At 38.7% G+C, this 15,779-nt stretch overlaps 1 protein-coding gene across 1 annotated transcript; it reads left to right on the forward strand.

The window, feature by feature from the left end:
• The first annotated feature begins 5,119 nt into the window (after positions 1–5,119).
• On the forward strand, positions 5,120–15,762 carry LOC125523582 (achilleol B synthase-like). The gene is made up of 11 exons (XM_048688602.1): positions 5,120–5,409; positions 5,513–5,704; positions 6,145–6,234; positions 6,351–6,536; positions 7,159–7,243; positions 10,112–10,278; positions 10,885–11,073; positions 12,040–12,153; positions 13,961–14,083; positions 14,170–14,289; positions 14,775–15,762. The coding sequence occupies exons 1-11, from the start codon at positions 5,212–5,214 to the stop codon at positions 14,877–14,879; spliced, it is 1,569 nt and encodes a 522-aa protein (XP_048544559.1). The 5' UTR covers positions 5,120–5,211; the 3' UTR covers positions 14,880–15,762.
• The last annotated feature ends 17 nt before the right edge of the window (positions 15,763–15,779 follow it).

The raw sequence follows: 15,779 nt of genomic DNA on the forward strand, positions 1-15,779 counted from the left end.
AGCTACTCCAATGTGGCCACCAGTGTCTCTCGTTCTCTTGCTAGTAACTCCAATGCGGATCATCGAATGGACATCACCAAATATTCACGGACGTGTCTCCGGAGAGGGACAAGGATGGGCGTCATCCAACCGCAGACACCAAATGTTTACTTTCGTTTTTTTACCTGGATTACTCAAATTAACTAGCACAATTCTTAAGCAATGAAAAGGCAATTATTTCAATGCAACAATAATTCAAATAAAAATATTGCAATCCAAACATAAAGTTTTGAAATAAAATTGTTCGAAAGTTCAATTGTGAATTCATCTTAGCGGGCACATGTCCTAGTTCTCAATTTGAAACGCCCAAAGAAGCTCAACCAGATCATTCTGAAGTTTCTCGTGAGTTCCTCGATGTCAAATTTGATGATGCATTTGGATAAAATCCTCAAATGCCGCTAGATTCTGCCATGAAAGCTTGATAGGATCACCCACGTTTTGAAAATATAGACCATGCAGAACTCCAACACCCCCCATCCTCCACAATCATGTTGTGCATGATCACACAAGCTGTCATCATCTCCCACGATGTCTCTGGATCCTATAATTTAGCATGTCCATGAACAACTGTAAACCGTGTTTGAAGCACTCCAAATGCCCTCTCGACATCCTTTTTTGCAGATTTTTGTCTTTGGGCAAAGTGATATCTTTTGTTACCCCTTGGTTGAGAGATGGTCATGACGAAAGTTGCCCATGGAGGATAGATACCATCAGAGAGATAGTACCCCATGTCGTAGTCACGACCATTGATGGTATAGTTGCGCTCAGGAGCTTGCCCTGCACAAAACCTTGCAAACAATGGAGATTGCTGCAGCACGTTGATGTCATTGTGAGACCCAGGCAAGCCAAAGAAAGAGTGCCAAACCTAGAGGTCATGTGATGCAACTGCTTCAGAATGATGGCTGTTTTTTTTTTTGCAATGATCTTGGTATTGCCCTTGTTGAGCACATGGGTATTTCCTACATTCCCAGTGCATGCAATTCATGGATTCGACCATACCTGGAAACCATCTTGCTTCTCCAATTGTCATGAGCCTTGCTATGTCTGCGGGAGTGGGTTCTCTCAACTACTCCAGTCCAAACACCTTCACTATTGTAGTAGAAAATTTACCACTGCTTCAAGGCATATGCTTTTAGACATCCAGAGGTACTCGAACCATGAATCTACGACCATGCCATAGGCAAGCATCCTCATTGCAGCCATGCACTTCTGGTAACCAGAAAAACTGATGGTTCCAATGACATACTTCTTTAGGATGAAGTAATCATCATAGGCCCCGACACCATGGTATATGCAATCAAACACTTGTCACCTTGTACAAAATCGCTGGCGAAAATAGGGCTCGAATAGTGCATCGCCGACAAATTAGTTGATACGTCTCATGTATATAATTTTCGATTGTTTCATCCTATCATAAAACCACTTTTAGATACCTTTTATATATACTTGTATTATTTTTCTGGACTAACCTAAATTCAGTGCCCAAAGCACGTTGTTGTTTTCTTCATGTTTTTGGTTTTTTACAGAAAATCGGTATCTCTGGACCTCAAAACACCGTGGTTTTTTGACATTTTTTCTAGAAGAAGAAGGAACTAGAGGGGGGGCCAGAGGCCACCTACAGACCCCACACGGCCAAGCCATGCAGCCGGTGTGGTGCTCGCGTGATGGGCTCTTCTAGAGCCCCTCAACATCGCCTTTCGTCCATCTTTTGCCTATAAATTCAATATCTCCCGAAACCCCCCGTTCCGTGAAGATCCAATCTGAAGGCCTGTTCTGGCATGCTGCCGGAGGGGGAATCCATCACCGGAGCCATCTTCATTCAACCTTACTGCCATCATGACCATGTGTTATTAGTTCCCTTAGGACCTTGGGTCCATAGAAGAATCTAGATGACATCCTATCTCCCTTGTGATTCAATACAAAGTTCTCATGAGCTGCCTCACATGATTGGGATCCATAGGATGTAATCTGTATTGTGTTTGTTGGGATTTGATGAATTATCACTTCATGATCAGATTGTTCATTGAATTATATTGAATATCTTATGGTTTTTTTACGTCATATTAAGTAGTCATATATGCTTTCCGATCTATGTGTTGTTCTTTGGCCAATTTTAATGCTAGATCTTCAGAGGAAGTTGTGTATGGTAATGGGCTCAATCTTGCGGTGATCTATATCCTAGTGATAAAAAGGGAGAAGACACGTATTGTATTGTTACTACTAAGAATAAAACATTGATTTCTTTATCACACTTGGATGCTAGTTTACTGTCTACATTATGACATCATGCTTCTTGCAATGCTCTGTTTATTATGAACTTAATACCCCGAGATGCATGCTAGATAGCGGTCTTTAGGTGGAGCATTAGTTGTAGATTTGGTTGGATGAATGGTCTACATATCACAGACATAATGCTTATACAATTGTGCCATGAATGACCAGTCATAAATATAAATATTGCAATTTAATCGCTGCCCAACTGTAATTCGTTCACCGCAACACAGTTATCTTGCTTGGAGAGATGCCTCTAGTGATGCCATGGCCCTAGGTCTATTTCCCATCACGGAAAACAACCATCATTACTTTACTCTCTCGCTGTACCATTTTATTTATTTTATCTATTTATAATTCCAACCCTACCATACAATTTACCCTTTTAAGGACAAGAAATTGACAACCTTCTTGAATCGTTGGGGACAAGTTTGTTTTGTGTATTGTGTGCAGGTAGTGATTATTAGTTGTTGCAGAGGTAATTCCTAGTGGTTCGATAAATCTTGGTTCTCAATCAATGGAAATACTTATTCCTAGGTTACATCACCAATACACTTGGGGTTGCCCAACCACTACTTCGGGAGAGCAAGCAAGATTTTCGGCGCCATTGCCAGGAAATTATCTTCAACAACTATAGGTCGTATACATTACAACTTTGCTTTCTTGTTATCTATCTTGTTTTAATCGAAAAGGAAGATATCCCCGGCCTCTGCATCAGGACGATGCATGCAGCCATATATTATTAATGAAGCAAAATCCAGCAGCCGAGCAACATTGACCAGAAATAAAGCCAAAAAATTCCTGAGGCTACATGCCTCGCGATAGTAACTCCACCAGATAGCGACTAACCCTATGTTACAAGACACATCACAAACGAAAAATAGAAAACTCCTAGGCTACGCCTTCAAGAAGGAATCGTCGGACGTGTGCCGATGATGACGAGTCCACCACAAGCTTAAACTCCAAATTCTCATCCTCAAAGCCAAGCTTCAATCCACCGCCTTCAGCAAGGACACGACCCAGGCGCACGCCGACATAGTCTGATCAGACATCTTGTGTTTCCACTAGAGTGCATAAACTCGTCATTGAAGCCGTCTGTACCATCCGCCCTTATCCGGCTACCGACGCCTCGATAGCTGGATACCTCCGGAGAAGACAAGGAAGACAACGGCGTTCCATACCGCCTGCCTCCCTCTACTGTCACACCACCTTCAATCCATCAGCAACAGGCTAAAGATGACGTCTCCGCCAGAGCCACCGTGCAGCACTTGCTTGTAGCAGGCATGACTTGACATCTCGGCATAAGACGTTGTGCATAGCATCCGCGGGCGGCGCATTGCCGGTGGCTTCACCTACCGGCAACAAGCACTGCCTGACAACTACGGAAGAGGCGCATGTGTCACCTACCGAGCCGCATCGAACCTGATTTGTTGATTGTGGGGACGTCCCATACTGCCACCAGCCTCAGACAGGCCGTCGCCACCACGATTCTAGACTCCGAGTCACCCAAACGACCCCGGAGTTTGCCGCCGTCGAAGAAGAGGGGCCACCGCCTCGATTCGGGGCACTACAGGGAGCACCCGCCGTTGCGCCAGCCGCTGTCGTCGCCCATAGAATGGCAACAGGCGCAACAATCCCACATCTAGCGCTGTAGACGCAGGAGGAAGCTCCAGCCGCCAGGCTCATCCAGCAACGTCCCTGGGAGCGGGATCCCAAGATCCACCGCCACAAGGACCCACCACCTGGCCCGTCATCCCCGGCGGAGGGGACACCGCCACCGCAATGACCAGAGCTGCTGCTCCGGGAATCAAGCACCGCCAATTGGCCACATCCCCTCCTGATCCGCCCTCCCTACGAAGCCGTCGGAGTAGCGCCGAACCGCTGGGAAAGACGAAGACCAAAGGGCGATCTCGCGCCGCCAGTCTCTCCAGACCATGGGGCTGCAGCCTAGATCCTCGCCGTTCCCATCACCGCCGGCGCCCCCAGCTTAGCCAACACATATCTTTGGGGGCGACGAGGAGGAGGAGAGGGGATGGGGGGGGGGGGGGGGGGGGGGGGGGGGGGGGGGGGGGGGGGGGTGCGGCTCGGCCGCTAGGGCTGCCCCCCCGGTGATCGTCCTGGAGGGAGCGATACGAGGAGTTATCTATCTAGTTTAGTTACTTTTTATCTATCGTTAGTTTGCTTATGTGCTTGTTAAAAAAAATCAAAAACCACAAAACAATTAAAAAACAACTGTACACTTTTTGTCCACTTAATCTTTTTGTGATTCCATAGCGTAGCAGGGGCATCTTGCTTGTATATATCTTATGTTGAGTATTTAAAGAAGCCATGGGGGCTGAGGAAAAATGTAGCACTTGTGAGACGCAGCTAGAGCAAGGATAAGAGCATGCAGCTCCAACAGTGCTTACATATTCGCATATGGCTAGATGCTGTATCCTATTTTCAGTAGTATCTGTGCTACTAATTAAGGAGAAATTAAAGCTGCATTCATATTGTTGTTGCCAGCATGCATGCATGCGACAGCCTGGTTCACATCTATCGCCACAGACCTATCATCATTACAACGTGAGTTACTACGGTAGAGATGAGGTTAATTTGTGGGAGCAACAAGCAGACGATCAGATTTTTGTGCCAGAAGAGGATAACGATGACGACGGTTAAGACGGAAGGTAGCTAGGGCCTAGGGCCGAATTGAAGATGGCCACCTGTCCTCTGGACCAATATTTACGTACGTGGGGCACACATGTTGGCCACCACAAATTTACTCTACTTATTAGGCGCCGGTGAGCCGATCTGAACTCAACCATATTTAAGCTATCCACCACACCATAGGAGTATACATTTTGGGTTAGCAGCTAGCTAGTCATAGTGACCAGCAGCGGCAGGGAGGGAGGGACAGAGATGTGGAGGCTCAAGGTCTCCGAGGGCGGCGGGCCGTGGTTGCGGTCGGTGAACAACTTCCTTGGCAGGGCAGTGTGGGAGTTCGACCCCGACCACGGCACGCCGGAGGAGCGCGCCGAGGTTGATAGAGTCCGCCGGGACTTCACCCAGCGCCGCTTCCACAAGAGGGAGTCACAGGATCTTCTTATGCGCATGCAGGTATACATTCATACAAACTTTTGGCTTTTTTCCCTACCGTTTGTTATGTTATGACTTATAAGAAAACTTACCATAAAATTCTCAAATTATCTATTGCATGCAGTATGCAAAAGAAAAGCACCTTCAGGGTCAGGTGGATCTTCCGGCCATCAAGCTTGTAGATATTGCACAAGTCACAGAAGAGACTGTATTAACATCATTGAGGCGAGCCCTTAGTCAACACTCTGCTCTGCAAGCACACGATGGGCATTGGCCTGGCGATTACAGTGGAATTATGTTCATTATGCCCATCTTGGTCTGTATTTTATTTTACTTACTTATCTCACTATATTTTGACTTCACTTTGTTTCATGAAATATATTTTATAGTGAGCCGGTGAATATTGCTAGCAGAAAGCAAATGCTCTATTGTTGGATGGTGAACCTGATTGTTTGTGAGATATTTTTTAGTAATTTTTTTACCCAAGTCTTTCCAACAAGTTGTATGTGTACTGCCAGAAATTCTGTAGTAAAATTTTCACTTCCTTTTGTACTGCTTAATTAAGGACTATCTAATTATAGTGCCAGTGATAATCTCCATATATACACAAGATGCATAAGATTTTTTTACCTTCAAATGTTGGCCAGTTCAGTTTAATGTTGGGTTGTCAATAATCCTGAGATAATTATCAAAAGTTGCATACTGTAGTTGGCCTGTGGACAACATTATGGTGATGGTTTTTATTTTATCTCCCAGATATTTGCTCTACATGTTACTGGAACACTCAATACCGTCCTTTCAAGAGAACATCGGCGTGAGATTTGTCGCTATATTTACAACCATCAGGCATGCAAACATCAGTTCCACTTACTTTCTAGTAATAGCCTTTATATGTGAATGCACATTACCATAACATGGTACAGAAAAACATGACGAAATTGCATTTATTGTAATCCATGTAGAATGAAGATGGTGGTTGGGGCACACAAGTGTTGGGCCCGAGCACCATGTTTGGATCATGCTTAAACTATGTTACCTTGAGGCTTCTTGATGAGGTGGACAATGAAGCCTTGATCAAGGGGCGTGCTTGGATTCTATTGCATGGAAGTGCCGCTGCAATACCACAATGGGGAAAGATATGGCTCTCGGTATGCCACTGAAAGACAAACAATCTAGTGTATGACATATATCTACGCATGCATGTGTGAAAATAAACCAGGCTCTGTGGGGCATGGGTTCTTTAAAAAAAACTGGCAACTTCCTTACTTATCATGAAGGGATTTTTTTCAAAACCATTTACATGTTAAGTCTGACTTTTTCCCTAATTATCTTGAACAAACTTAATGTGCAGTTTAAAATTTAAACTTAATGCCTTTTGCATGAACTTTCTATCTAGGAACTAGATTGTTATTAAATAAGCAAACCTGTTAAAATTCATCAAAATCATGATATTGATGGTATTTTTTTTCTAGCTAATAGTTTTCCTCAAAATTCAAATGTCTTTCCACGACTGCTTATTTTTTGTATGTTAATTACGAGAATAACTTTCTTGAAAATATAAGAATAATTATTTATCTTTGTTTTAATTAGTGGAAGCTTTCCGAGTGAAATAGTTTAGCTTCTTAGTTTCTAGGGTATGTTAGTCTCAACCCTAAAATTACCAAATGTTGTGGGCCAAACTTGTTGTTGTAGTTGTCAATTTTACCTTGAAACCATTATTTCTTGGCCAAGGAGGGGTTAATGCAAGTGATCCATATTTTGTAAATGAAGGTGGTCGGTCTGTATGAATGGTCTGGAAATAATTCGATCATTCCTGAACTATGGCTTGTCCCACATTTTCTTCCAATTCATCCAGGTACTAGTTTCTTTTGTGTGAGTAAATATTATTGAATCCTCAACATATGTAATTCCCTTCATGACAAAAATGTATATTGAATTGCCAAATTTATTCTTACTATCTCAATTGTCTCTATGTTTTCCCTACATGCGTGCACCAGTCAACTTTCTCCAGTTTCTCCTTGTCTTACTGTCTACATTGAATACACATTTTTTTATTTCCTACATGACCATATTGACATTTCCATGCACTCATGTGTTGGCTATTAATTATGTCGCTGATTTTAATTAAATTTTATGAAGTTAAAGATATGCGAAAAATACTTGTTCAAAGTTGCTTTTTGGGTAAATTTATAGTTACTTGGAAAATACTTCAATAGACCCAGACTTCATTGCATCCATTATATTAAATGGACATTGGTATTTGGGACTATGTCATGGAGATTTCACGGCAATACACATTTCTAAGAGGTTTGGTATGCTCGGGGAACAAGATTCACACGATGGGTTATACCCAGGTTTGGGCTCTCTGTCTAAGAGGTAATACCCTATTCCTGCCGAGTGTTGCTTCTTCCTTGTAGGAGGTGTTTAGTAAAGGTGTGAATGGTCAGATTGCCAACTCGCCATGCCTTATAGAATAAGTTAGGCATGGTTAGAAGCTACAACGCCCGGCTAAATTAATGCCCACATTGAGTGCCGATTTTTTTTCTGCTACTACTTATTACATGCCTGGATTGCTTAGTGGAGCCATTTCACATGCCGACTAAATTGCTTGGATAGCTTCCTGCCGACTAGGCTTTGTGCATTCGTCCTAGCTATATAAGTCATGTTATGGCCTTGGGCCTTTCCCATCCTTCTAGACCTGTTCCATCTCAAGAGCTTGCCCGATTGGGATCCCCTCATCAGATTCCACGTGTTAAAAACATACTAAGGATTTGGGGAGCTCCTACATCGCTCATGGGGCAGCCCCAATAGCGGCAGCGCGCACCCTCCCCACCCCCGTGCCCTAATGGCCCGACCCATGCGCGGCGGTGCTCCCCTTTTTTCATTGCATTTTTTACTTTCTCTTTTTATTTTCAATTTTTATTTTATTCTATATTAAAACAATTCAGGATTAGTTCTAAAACATTAAGACATTTTGAATTGTGAATTGGCAAAAAAAGTTCTTGAATTCACAAAATATTTTGAATTCAAAAGAATGAACATATTTTGAATTTTAAGGAAAAAATTATGAGCAGTTTTTCATAATGCAGAATTTTTTTTATATTCATAAATAAAATTTTAATTTAGTGAACATTTGTTGAGTTTTATGAACAAAACTTGTATTCAAAAACATTTTTTTGAGAAAAAATGGATGAACAAATTTTGATTTCAATGAACATTTTCTTAAAAACTATGAACAAAATTTTAATTCGATGAACATTTTTGCAATTCGATGAACAAATTTTGACTTTTGATGAACATTTTTTAAATCCGATGAATAAAAAATGCATTCGATGTACATTTTTTGAAATTGTTGAACAAGTTTTTTACATTGATGCACATTTTTTGAATTCCATGAACAAAAAACAGGTTCACGAATTTAAAAAGAAAATTCGCAAAAAAGTGAAAAGTATAAAGTACATAATTTCAAAAAAAATGTTCATGATTTTAAAAAACTATTCACAATTTCAAAAAATGTTCATGAATTTTAAAAAACATATCCGCAAAATAAAAACAAAAAATAAAAAAACAGGAAAAAAACCATGAATTTAAAAGATTTTACTAATTAAAAAATAAAAAGGAAAACTGAAAAAGAAACGAAAAATGAACAAGAAACAAAAAATAAAGATAGAAAAATAAAAAAACTGAAAGAAGAAAAAAAACAGAAAAAGCTGGTTCGAGGAAGGTTCTAGAACCTTCCCAAAACCGGTTGGGGGAGAATCCGCTAATGGGCCGGCCCAGAGAAACTCCAACGCTCGTGAGGGGTATGCGCTACTGCGCTAGACAGTGACCTATGCGTCGTATAGGGTTCACCAAGGATTTGGACTTAACTGAGTGCAATTCAACAAAATGCAATTATATATGTGATTGATATTATTGACACGTCACATGTAACTTCGTGCATTTTTGGGATCATTTTATGACCACTTAATTTGCTTAAGTCATAGCAAAATAGCATCCTGCTATAGGGGATAGTTGGCCCCCCTCCTCGGCCACCATATGACAAATATTCCTTATTGAATACATACCAGCGAAAAGCTATGCAGTCACGTGAATCTCTGGGATTGTGTCGACGGTGGATGCAGGAGGGACATCTACCCCCACCCCACAGCAAATCTGGAGTGACATACTGAGTGTACGTTGATATCATGTGTACGACTGATGATAGTTCTATAATAAGTAGGGAAAATTTTGTTTTTGCCACTCTAGATTTTGCCAATTTTTCTTATGCCACTCTAGATTTTGACATTTCACTTTTGGCACTGTTAGTTTTTGATAATTATCACAATTGCCATTCTGTGGCGAAAGAAAATTAATTTTATTTCATTTTTGCCACTCTTAGCTATTGTCAGTTATCACAATTGCCACTCTGGAAATTTTGCTTTTGCCGCGGGAATGGCAATTGTGATAATTTTCAAAAACTAAGAGTGGCAAAAGTCAAAATCTAGAGTGGCATAAGGAAAATTGGCAAAATCTAGAGTGGCAAAAACAAAATTTTCCCTAATAAGTAACATGAGTTGCCAGTTTGTTTTGAAACTATAATTCTGGAGTGCTAAGTTTTGTTGTCTATGTGGATGAAAGGTAATGAATCAAGAACCATTCAGTAATCAGCATCTTCGACAATGCATTTAGTTGTTGCTTTTACGATCATTTTTCTTATTCAGGTGAACTTTCTCTTCCATAGGACGATTCTGGTGCTTTTGTCGGTTAATGTATATGCCAATGTCTTATCTTTATGGTAAAAAATTTGTTGGCCCAATTACACCAACAATATGGGCAATAAGAGAGGAGCTCTATAGCATACCATACCATGAGGTCGATTGGAATAAAGCACGTGATACTTGTGCCAAGGTTCGTTTTAGTAAGATTTCTAGCTGAAAATGTAACCCTTATTTTGGAAGAAAATATATTAGTAAGTTATTTTTTGAGAACATATGGTGATGTAGAGTGCAAACCACATGCATAATTTGTTTATTATGTATGCCATCTCACACTTAGTAGTAATAATAACTACGCATGTGTAAATTTTACGTTCTATATGACATACTATCATTTAGTTGTGTATGCGCTCATTGCTTACAAAATTAGAACAACATTGAATATCTCAAATTGTGTTTAGTTTTGCTTTGTAAATTATAAGTTTATATATGTATTACATGTTTATGTTCATTTTGATTTAAATTGCTTACACTTGTCACATGTGCATGGTCGTATGACACAAACGTAAAGTAACTATAGAGAAATATGAGTGATTGCGAAAACTGTAGAAGAAGCATCACATAATTGGTGAAATAGATGATTAAAGCTTAGATAAGGTGACTGCCGATGCAAGTAAGATGGGGAAATTATAATTATATACTAAGTATAAATCCTTCTTGTTTTCCTTAAATTGAAATTATCAAGTAATTAACTTATGTGTCTAAATATATGTTCTTAATTGCATTTCTTTGCATGCAGGAAGACCTTCGCTATCCACGGTCATTGCTACAAAACGTTATTTGGACATGTCTTACTAAATTTGTAGAACCAGTGTTGAATAGTTGGCCGGTTAACAAGTTAAGAGATAAAGCATTGAAAAACCTCATGAAACATATCCACTATGAAGATGAAAGTACAAAATATATCGATATATGTCCGATTAACAAGGTAGGCTTGATTCTTAGTATGTGCAAAAATAATAAGGGAAAATTTTGTTTTTTCCACTCTAGATTTTGCCAATTTTCCTTATGCCATTCTAGATTTTGACATTTCACTTTTTCCACTCTTAACTTTTGACAATTATCACAATTTCCATTCCGTGGCAAAAGCGCAATAATTTTATTTCATTTTTGCCACTCTTAGCTTTTGAAATGTATCACAATTGCCACTTTGAAAATTTTGCTATTGCCACGGGAATGGCAATTGTGATAATTGTGTGGCAAAAATAAAATGTCAAAATCTAGAGTAGCATAAGGAAAATTGGCAAAATCTAGAGTGGCAAAGACAAAATTTTCCCAAATAATAATGGATGGCTTTTGCTACTTTTGCAAGAAAAAATGTCGAAGGTCAGACCCAATTTGTTTCCAAACGACCAAACTTTATGTTTGGGATTAGACTTGTGCTAAATGGAACTGATATGTAGACATTATGCATGATCCTCAAGGTTTTGCCTATCTATATGTAATTTTCCCAACCTATGTATTCTAGATAATATTAATGGTAAAACCTCATAGCCAATATTATCTTGACTACAACTTTGTTGACTAGAGGAACTATGAATCACTCAGAGGAATAAATGTTTTATTGTATTCATTATGCATATATTTTGTGTAATAACATTGGTGCTTATGCAAATTACACTTGTTTCTTCTTTTCTACATGTATTATATTAAATATATGCATACAAAAGGAAGAGCATCATGACAAATGTTTAGTATTGTTAAATGGTGTATGTTTAGAACCAGACAATCAAAATAGTCCCAATCCCCCAAATCCATTCATTGCCACTGTCAAGTTCATGTGTTAACATCATATTTGTCATTTTACCATCTAAATGATTTATTTGCCATTTTCTTGCAATTTATCACATAATCTAATTAATTTGAATACACATTCATTTTTTTGTTTCTCTAGGCACTACATATGATTTGTTGTTGGGTCGACGATCCAAATTCAGATGCTTTGAAGTTACATATTCCAAGGATCTATGATTATTTATGGCTGGCAGAAGATGGCATGAAAGCACAGGTAACACTTTCATGTCATGGTTTTACCCCACTACTTTGCTTCATTCCATTTTTATAGTTCAGAATGGTCGAGGACCAATTTGTGTAAACCTTGGCTTAAAAGATCAGGTACTTCATCCTGTTAAACCAACTACTACTGGCAGATTGTTTGTTTATGACTTTTGTGTTTCTAGACTATTATCTTACCATCGAAACCAAAATTATAAATATTCTTTCCTTTTTATAGTTTTTTGTTCTATCGAATTTGTTTTTCACAAACCTCCACGAATGTCATGCCATCCCAAAAAATGCACGCATGTGAAACACATCAATGTTTTTTTGCCGAAAATTTCAGATTTATTTACTATTTTTTAGATTTTACTGTTCCATCGGGTGCGTGTGAGCTCGTGCTCACAAACTCTATTTCCGTTTATGAGATAGTTTTGTTGTGATACATCATCTCGTCGGGGCCATCACAGAGAAGATGGGGTTCATTGTTTTTTATTGAATGGGCATGATTTATGAGTGAGGGCTTTTGTCGGGCGACCTCCATGGAGGTGGTTATTTTGAAAAATTCAATAATTACATTTTGGAGTTTCAGAAAAATCTGAAAAAAAAATTCTACACATTCATATGGATGTATTCTACATGTGTATAAAATCTGACAACGAAATACATTATGGTGAGAGCTACACAAAAAAGAGAAAAACCTGCATTTCTAATAGTGAACAGTGTTCGCACTGTTCATCAGTCTGAAAAACATGATTTGTCTTTTTTGTGTAGCTCTCATCATAATGCATTTCATCTTAAAAATTTACACATATGTAGAATACATCCATGTTAACATGTATGATTTTTCCAGAATTTTTTGAAACTTTAAAATATGTTTTTTGATTTTTTTTAAATACCCACCTCCATGGAGGACGACCGCCGTTGGCATTTTTGCGCATGATTTATATGATATATAAAACTTGCACTTTTATAAGTAGTGGATAAGGAGATAAACGGACAATTAACAGGCAGTGCAGTGGTGAGAGAGACATAGAGACCAAAGCCTCCTCTAGATCCCCCGAAGCTGGCCCCTCCCCTTTGTTCCCTGATGTTTCATCGGTGTTGAGCTTCAAAGGTCCCTTCCATATACTAACAATAGGTTTAGTTTATTCAAATAAAACCAATGATGACCCTGGTTTCTTCTTGCCGCCTTCCCTCTAGTTTTTACTTGCGGTTGGATGACGAGAAAATGATGCTAAGGAAGGTGTGGGACTGGGGTTGTTTCCTGTAAAGGAGAGGGGAGGCAACATGAGCGAGGATTATGTGTGTACGTTTTTTGTTGTTTCTGTGTGGATCATCCCCTTTATTGGCTGGCACGGATTCGGCCCATTTTGATTCGATTTGATTTTCCAAATAAAGTCAATGTTGAAAGAAAATGAAATCCAAATAAAATGCAAATTCCACTAAAAAATTCTGGTAAATTTTCTGAAAATCAAATTAGACAAGAGGAATCCAATAAAATTACAAAAATACAAACATAGGAAAGAAAATTCATTTCATCCTTTTAGGCAAATTAATTCCAAAATATTTGATATTATTTATGAAACTCCACATAAATCTATTTATTGATACATGCAACTGGCTCGCAACATCCTTTCTTCAATTTTTGAATCCATGAAAATGGGGATGTTACATTGTTTTATATGCTTATTTGTTTTTGTTGATATTTTCCTTGTATTTGATGTGAGAGATTCTTTATGTACACATGTGAAATTCAAGTGTTCTATGAAGATACAAGTGTATTGTACACACCAAATTTTCCTAACTGTTTATGACAGGTATATGATGGTTGTCAAAGTTGGGAGACATCTTTTATTGTCCAAGCATATTACTCAACAAACCTTATTAATGAGTACGGTCCAACACTTCAGAAAGCCCATGAATTTATTCAAAATTCACAGGTTTAATATTCTATATCTCCCAACCTTACATATTATAAATAAAACAATATTGGCATAGTAATTTGACATCAACTTATTACTTACAGGTTCTTGAGAACCATCCTGACAGCCAAGCTTATTACCGCCATAGATCCAAAGGTTCATGGACACTTTCAACAGCAGATAATGGTTGGTCCGTATCGGATTGTACTGCAGAAGCACTTAAGGTCATGACAAGTTATTTGTGATATTCTCTTAATCTAGAAAAATGGGAATGTTCTTTCGTGGAAAGCCCAAACATTAAGTGCAGTACTCTTTAATATGTCTTCATAAAAATCACATCGACGATTTTCTAGATTCCAAACATTGATTTAATTAACTTAACTAGGTGCATTGGCAACGATTTTGCCTTACACAATAGAATGGTGAATGATTCCAAAATTTGCCAAGAAGCTAATGAATGTGTATAGAAAAATAGAATCAAGACTATTATACATAACAAATACAACACATCTTGATTTGTATTTTTTGTATTATATATACATTATAAAATTCTTACACCAAAATTTGCAAGTGCACTTGTGTCATTATGTCATTAAATTTTGTAAAATTTCTCCATAATTTTGAAGTGTACAAATGCCCTAACTTTTGCCATGTAGATAAGTCACTAATTGCATAACATAATTTTATTAAAAAATTATTATCTGTTTAGGCATTATTGTTGTTGTCAAAGATCTCGCCTAATCTGGTGGGGGGTCCAATAAAAGGAGAAAGGTTGTATGATGCAGTGGATTGCTTAATTTCTTTCATGGTATGACTCTAACTTGAATATTGTTTCATGTCCTCATATTTAATTTTCTCAATTTTTTGAGGTACTTTGTCTAAATGACAAATAATCCAATCCACATGTATCATCTCGTCTATCGTCATGCCTATAGCTAAAGGCGTTGCATGGTCCTCTCTAGAGAGTCAAGGTTAACATGAAAAACGTACCAAAGATACATCTAAAGTTCAAAATCATAGAAATGCAGTGTCACCAGTAGATAGTACCCCCGATGGCAATAAATGTGTGTGAGTAGTGTAGATCATAATTTATAGCTAATGACTAAACTATATTGTGGTTCACCAAAATAATGCGGGGGATGGGGCATCATTTGGATCACTGTGCTTTGAAATTGTTGATTTGGGTCCTTGGAGTACATTAAGCGAGTTACCTAATGTCCTGACCAATCATAAATATGCAAGCATGCTCACATGGCGTTCAATTTCTTGAAACCCCGTTTACAAAAGAGGGAAACGTTGGCAACAATAGAGATGGGCTCTGTTTTACTATCCATTGCTGATGACTAGGGTATCTTACCAATTTACGTGAGATCTCAAATTGTGAGGAGCGGTGGGAAATATATATGAACTCACCCGTCATGTATAGCCTCCTCCAAGTCTTACGATGTAGGCCATGAATATTATTATTAATATTGCATTTTTTTGGTCTTGAACTTGAGACCTCTTAGCTCTAGTGGTGGTGCCAGAGGTTAAGAACTATGGGTTCAAATGCTCTAAAATCTCCCAAAAACATCATAACTTGTGGCAAATATGAATAAGATTTTGTTTGTTATAGATAAATATAAGGTGCGAGCTGAACCTACAACTAACAGATAGAATTGCCATTTCATGGCTCTAGCACCATATTGAATGGCATACATAATCAAGCTCACCC

The sequence above is a fragment of the Triticum urartu genome, chromosome 7 (genome assembly GCF_003073215.2).
Source record: "Triticum urartu cultivar G1812 chromosome 7, Tu2.1, whole genome shotgun sequence".
Lineage (NCBI taxonomy): Eukaryota > Viridiplantae > Streptophyta > Magnoliopsida > Poales > Poaceae > Triticum > Triticum urartu.

Excerpts from the sequence above, each read along its gene's own strand:
- LOC125523582 (XM_048688602.1), top strand. The coding sequence starts at position 5,212 with ATGTGGAGGCTCAAGGTCTCCGAGGGCGGCGGGCCGTGGTTGCGGTCG. Across the intron at positions 6,537-7,158 it reads GGGGAAAGATATGGCTCTCG|GTGGTCGGTCTGTATGAATG; the intron begins GTATGCCACTGA and ends TTGTAAATGAAG. Across the intron at positions 14,290-14,774 it reads GTACTGCAGAAGCACTTAAG|GCATTATTGTTGTTGTCAAA; the intron begins GTCATGACAAGT and ends TTATCTGTTTAG.